Consider the following 6,991-nt stretch of genomic DNA (forward strand, 5'->3'; position numbering starts at 1 on the left):
GTAAAATAACCTGAATATAGGAATCGTTATGTTTTTGTTACCTTAGAATGAGCCATTTTTATCTACAGACACCGCAGTCAGTGTGCCAAAGCAGTCAGCTCCAACAACAAGACTGCACCAGACTCTTGCTACATCATTGTATTAAGCTTTTGCCTCAGTGCTCCCAGTCTGAGAAAGCACAGCCCCAGTTAAACCAGTAGCTGCGAGCAGTGCACCCAACTGTATCTGCAGCTCCCTTGGACCTAAAACAGGAGCTTTGAGCTGCTGCAGAACCCCAAAAAAGAGAAACAACGAAGTACGGATGATCACACTGTAGCTACCACCCCTGCTGTAGATCAAAGAATGAGCGCCAACTAAGGCAGAGGATCATTATCAGAACAATCCCGCTTCAAATCAAGCCGGCTCATTTCTTCTTGTAGGTTTCCTCCCTACATCAAGTGCTCCATCATAATCAATTCCAGACCTCTCCTGCCAAGCAACAGAGGAAACCCCACACAATCTTACTCAGCATGGCCCGACCCTATCCAATCTGCAGTGTAACGAGTACGCTGTGCAAGAGGTCACATACTGCACTGATGTATACAGTGAGAAAAGTATGGACTGCAGATCAAATAATGAGAGGTGACATCATTCTCTGTAGATCCGCCGCTTTGGAGGGAAACATATTTGTTAGACTCGGCTACAGTGTTGTAAAGAGGCTTTACTCCATCCTTAAATCTTTACACAGAAACAGTTTGCATAGGGACAGTAAAGTATCATTATTAAATGTGGGGTTCTAAACATCCGAATCCTCAAATGGAGGAATAGCCTTCATTTTTATAAGAATAAAAACATGTAATTTTCTATGACCTGGAGAGGTTGCCAAAAAGAAATTACCCCTAATTTTCTGCATAATATTCTAGGAAGCATGATACCTTTAAACGGCTAAAATTATGGTGAGCAAGAACAGCAATGTCGCACTTAAACTGTGATCATTTTAATACTTTGTAAGGGCTAAAACACACCCATCTGCCTTGACCATAGAGGCAGCCTCTTTATAACAGACGCTGAAAGAAAACATCACTGAGAGTCTTTTGGACTACGACAAAGGCCTCTCCTTAGCATAACCAGAGGTGTGTGAGGCCGTGCATGAGGCCTCTCTAAAAATCTATGAATAATGAATATTACTAACCTGCCATTAATCTTTAAGCAGCCACTGTGTACAAAGAATATGTCAGATATTGAGTTTCAAACACTCCCCCAAAGCAATATAAAGCCCGTGTGAATAGTGGTGTCATTCATGGACTGTACTTACGTAAGACTTTTCATTAAAAGACCATACAGAGTATTTTGTTTTCTCTTTTTGCTCATACAAGGTGATGCCACAGTATACAAAAAAATAAGGGACAGTAAATGTTTAATAGAATTATATGAGGATGAAATGTTGCTAGGGATATGCAGTCCTGTAGCAAACAACCTACTAAACAAAAACAATTAAGTTGTTAAGTTAAGCCACACAAGGGGACCTGCCAAGCAAAGTGCACCTTTGCACCTCTATCATTTATGCACCAGCATGATAGGTAGCTTGAAGCACAGGGATATAACCTCACAGCACTGTACCACTTTCAAGCCAGGAGGCAGTCTCACTGCAATAGAAGGGTTGTGTCTTTAAACTAGCGAATTTCCTATGAAAAACCGCCCTTTGGAAAATGTCACGAGGAAGGAACCTTAGGGGGCCTGAGTTAGTGAAACATTTTCTAATACAGCAGGAATAAAAATGGCCAATCTCCTTGTGCAGAGATGAAATTGCAAAATCCCCATTGATGTGTCTTATTTTACATATTTAGAATATGCTGCTCAACATATATTGCATGCAAACTACAGTGACATGATACATCCATCATTTACCATTATGGGGCATTATTTTCCTTTACTTTCCCCCTAAACACCCCCCCCCCCTTGCAAAGAAATTCCATCATACAGTAGATTAATACAGCCCATATACTTAAGAGAACCAATTAAATTGCTAGATAAATTAATAACGGTGAAAAAAGTATGCATATCACTGAATTGTTCAGGTCCTACCCTTTGGCCATTTTGTAGAGGGGGGGTCAATCTCCTTACATAATTGTTTTCAGAGATGGTTAAGCTCATTGACTGTTGTGTTGTGCTACTAATCCTTGCCCACCATCATTATACATTTGTGTGTGCACATGTGCATGTGCATATGCCCGAGTCTTTGCCTGGGTGAGCTCAGGATATCCTAGTTAGCATTAATCTTATGCGTAATGTAATAAGTGCAGTTTAGAGCTACCGTGTGCTCTATTGAACTGTTGCATTTTAAAAGCATTGCGTACGAATAAAAGCAAGGCAACAGGCCAAGCGGAAGACCAACTCTAACTTTCAGTGCACTAGTTCTTTGGGTCTGAATTCAGCCTGCAGACTCCAGCAGCTCTGAATCAGCAGCAGATAAACAGAGTACTGCATACTCAGGCCTGATCCAAGTTCAGGACCACGGACAGCTCTAACGTGCCCTGGCACGTTACATGTAGCTTCAATGGAAAACGGGGATGATTGTCACCGTCAAGCTGTGCCAGGGGACACTGGTGCAGAGACAAGGCCAGATGAGATGCTTAATTGGTTGAGTGGTTGAACTGTAAACACGCAGCTTGTGGAGAACCGGTCCTGGCTTCACCTGATCTCATTTGTTTACCATCTGAATGCACTGTGTAAGACATTTTGGCCAAATTAGAAGCTGTTTTGTTGTTTTTTAAGACTCAAACCGACTGGAGCTCATGTGCTACACTACTTATCATACATGTGTGATAATACGGGGAGTCGTTGCGTCTTTCATCAGACAGTTTTAAAACGTACAGTCTTGTGGGACAATAGGCACCACAGGGTTGTTCTGGTGAAAGAATGACAAACCAAAAAGGGAAAAAACTAATGATCACAATAATCACTGTGGCATTTAGTTAGAGAAACTGTGACAATGATGCTTCTGCAGCTCCTGTGCAACAAACACATTCCATCACATTTCCTCAGCTTCAAAAACACATCACTCATTCATTAAGAGCTGTCAGATGTTTGCGCCTCCATGCTCAGATTCAAAGGCCAGTCTCAGCTGATTAATTCAAAACACGCATATTCTCTCCTTAAATCGTTTCCCTGCACGATTTTTACCGCATTCTGTGCGTTTTTTTCGCACACAGGCCCGTCGTCTTATATCGCCGCCTACAATGAAGTGTTTACAACCGGGATGGTGCAATGGCATTGTCACGTTGTGCGTCCAGGTACTGTCGCCCAGACAGGAGAATATGTCGCAATGAGGACTTGACACTGTGCACGTTATTGTGGAACAATTAGGGAAAAAAAGGTGCGCTAGTGTGTATGTGTGTATGTCTATGTGTGCGGCGTGTGTGTGTGTTTTCAAATCATGACATTCACCATCCTTTTTCCAAGGACATTTCACTGATACACCTTGTGAAGCCTTAATGCGTCCCGCTCTATTATAATAAAAATGCCGCAATGAAACACACACACTCACTGGGCACATTTTGTCAGTGGAGCCCTGAGCCGGCGGAAGCCTGATTGCCTAAATACAGAGGTAGATTAGCGTATGCGCTTCGGGGCAGGCAGTGCGCGCCGATGACAGAGCGTTATGTGTGCAAGTGTATAGCTTGCAGACCCCAGGGTGACGGGAGGGGTGGATAAAAAGGGAGGGAGGAGGGTGAGTGAGCAGGTGTCTTTTCCAGCCCTTACCTAAAATCGCTATATGGATGAATGATCCAGTATCCGGCCGTTTGAACCCTCTCTTGCTCTTTCTCCACGGCTTTCTGACTGCCGAACATACGCAAGGAGAACTTATTGACTCCGGGCTGCATCATGGCCCCAAATTGCCTCTGCATAAAACCATGTTGCCTGGCCGCCCCCTCCAGATCGTCAAACCCGACCATGGCCTCTTCCCGCTCCCCCTTGAAGCCCACGGAGTTGCCGTGCTCCTTCATGTTCTGGCTCCCCGTGTTATTTTTCTGTATCGAGTCTTGCCTCTGAAAAACATTATTCCCATCCGCCTTCTCCTCCTTGCTGCTGGAGAACGAATTAGATTTGTCTTCCATGGTGTTTTTAGTTTTCCCGTTTTTCTTCGTAGCGATGCGTTCCGTCTCCGGCTCGGGAGGGTCTGCGCGCTGAACTCGAGAGGACCCGCCGTGAGCTCTCCTGTCTGTGGGTTGTTGTGTTGTTGTTTTTTTTAATGTCCTTCAAAACTGTTCAAGCTCCTCTGCCTTCAGTGCGAGTGCTGCAAACTGAGACAGAGTGCCCGAGAACCCGGTGGATCAGGTTTCTTGGGTTACCGCCATCTACCGACGGCCCCGGCTTCTGCCGTCCAAAGCCTCTGCCTCGTCTCACTTCGCACGGCACTGCGGTTTAACTGGCACATGCCCCTGCACCTTATTTACATAATGTGGCTCATGATAGCCCCCCCTTCCCATCCGTCTCCCCTCTCCTCCTCTGTCATCACTTTCACACATGGCAGGAGGAAGCGAATGGTATATAAAGTTAATTTAACCAATTGATACAGCATGCGTGCTTCCTGGCGGTGGGTTTGTTTCCTACTGAGGAGTGATAATAGAAGGCAACACGGTGAAACAGATTGTGATGTCAGTGTGATCGGAGCTTTGAGCCACTGGTCATATGAGAAAAACTAGTTGAACATCTTGTGGATATCGCACCTTTTAAGGTGTTGCAGATATGATCCAACATTTAGAGTGTGAACCGACGCTATGTTCGCAAGCTACAAGCACTTGTTTGCACAGCCCACTTTTATAAGCAGCCTTGACTTCAATAAGCTCCAAATAAAATCATCTGCACGGTGCATTTTAAACCGGAGGTAATTAGGTAATGTCTGCAGAATGCTTTATGAGTATACATTTAGGGATAATGAAGCTCTCTTCTAATGCATCTCCTAAAACATTTGTTTCCCCCCGCCAATCTACACATTAGTTTGGCCAGACATTTATAATTAAATTATAGGGTTCATAAAACAGACACCTGTACAAGGGGCACCAGCATAAATAAATGAAGTTGGTAAAGATCCTTAATTTAAGTTCTAATACTACACTGTAAAAACAACGAAAACCTCTCCATTACAAGTTAAAGTCGTGCATGTTACTTAAGTAAAAGTATGGAATTATAATCAGAATAATGTATTAAAAGTATTAAAAGTAAAAGTACTCATACAGAAAAATGTGTATTATATCAGTAGATTATCATTAGTTTATGCATTGATGTGTAAGCAGCATAAAATTGTTGTAGTTGAGGTGAAGCTCATTTTTCAATTATGAGCCCAAAGTGACACCTTCACAATGGTCTAGACCTCAATTTTATTAGAAAAGATGAATATAATTGAGGAAAAGCAGGAAGTCCTCACATTTCAGCTGGAAGCTAGAAGCATGAAGTGTTTTTGCATGAAAAAAATGACTTAAACAGTTTTCAAAACAGTTGGAAATTATTTTTTGTGAATCAGCTAACCAATTAACTGTCTGATAGTTTCAGCTCTACTTGTATATACTGTTGAGTAAGTAATGATATTGTATAAGCTCTGCAAATGTTTTGTGTGCAAAAACCTTAATTTGTAAAGTAACTTGTAAGTCAAACTGTCAGATAAATGTTAATTTATAGATAATAAGTGGCAGAATAATTAACAGTCTAAAGCAGTTGTTCCAAACTGGGGGTTGTGACCCCCATGAGGGGTCCCAAAAACTTCACAGGAGTTAGCAAGACCTTCTTGATTTTCAGGGGTGTAAGAAATTGTATAAAAATATACACAGTAGACCTATATCTCATTATTTCATGTATGTGAAAAAAACAAATGAAATAGTTCTTTTTAATAATTAGGTTAATTAGGTCTAAACTTTGAAGACATGAACACAAGCTATATCACTTGTTCTACACAAACCTCATGCAGTTATTGTGTTCGCTATTTGGGTTTATTGTACAGTTATCAGTCTGTACTGTTATTGTTATGCATTGAATGTAATATGCGATATCCATAAAATATGCCACTTAGTAAGGAGTCGTCAGTATAATCAATGGGGTCCCTTAAGGAAAAAGGCTGGGAATGACTGGTCTAAAGGACAGTCCCATCTTATGCTTGGACATGCAGTACATGCATCACTGCACTATTTTGCATAGGGATGGAGCCGGATTCATGCCTTCTGCAAGGGAAATCCAGTAATGCACATCATTTATGAATGAACTGATTATTGTAGCTATAAATGTTTTGAGACTACATAAAGTATGTGATAAATACTAAAATTAAACTTTAAACAAAATTAAAACAGTTTTTTGGTCTTGCGTTAAGGATTATTTAGGTTCAGGCACATTAACAACTTGGTTAGGGTTATGGGAAGATCATGTTTTGGGTTAAAACATCATGGTTGACTACTTCCTCATGGATACAGATACAACACATGGTCACTGTTAGGCAACGACCGTGGTAATAGATAAGAAGAATAATGTTGACTGTTGGTAGGAAACAGGAAGTGGACAGCGGTCCTCATGTTAAAATCAGATTTTTTTCTGACCCACTCATCCACCCCGACCCCCTCCTCACACAGACTTTGTCGCTCTTTAATGACATCACCTGACTTCCTCCTTTTACCCCTGACAATTGGCAGTCTAATCCTCAGATTTCTCATATTTCATTTATTCAGTGAACTAAGTAATTGAAACATTTTAGAGATGTCCTTTTTGGTTTATGCTCATAATTTTCATGACTTTCAGCATTTTTAAAATCAGTCCTGCACCCTTTTATTATCTCTTGCTATACTAAAAAACACTGACACAAACAGTATAGATAATAAACATGTTACATCTACCAATATATTTCTGTGGGTCAGCAGTGGAATGTAAAAATTAAGCACAATTATATACAATTTGAAGGTACTTGAGTATTTCTATTTTACTGCCACTCTCTATACTGCTAGTCCACTACATTTCAGAAGTAAATATT

General features: G+C 41.3%; 1 protein-coding gene across 1 annotated transcript in view; it reads right to left on the reverse strand.

The window, feature by feature from the left end:
• The window catches only part of LOC118332986 (potassium/sodium hyperpolarization-activated cyclic nucleotide-gated channel 1), a 71,472-nt gene extending 67,171 nt beyond the window's left edge, over positions 1–4,301 (reverse strand). The window contains exon 1 of the mRNA XM_035668457.1: positions 3,742–4,301. Within this exon, the coding sequence (XP_035524350.1) occupies positions 3,742–4,097 (356 nt within the window). The 5' untranslated portion in view covers positions 4,098–4,301. The remainder of the gene's footprint in view (positions 1–3,741) is intronic.
• Positions 4,302–6,991: the final 2,690 nt, after the last annotated feature.

This window comes from Morone saxatilis, unplaced genomic scaffold (assembly GCF_004916995.1).
Source record: "Morone saxatilis isolate NCDOM2014 unplaced genomic scaffold, NCSU_SB_2.0 Contig21, whole genome shotgun sequence".
Lineage (NCBI taxonomy): Eukaryota > Metazoa > Chordata > Actinopteri > Moronidae > Morone > Morone saxatilis.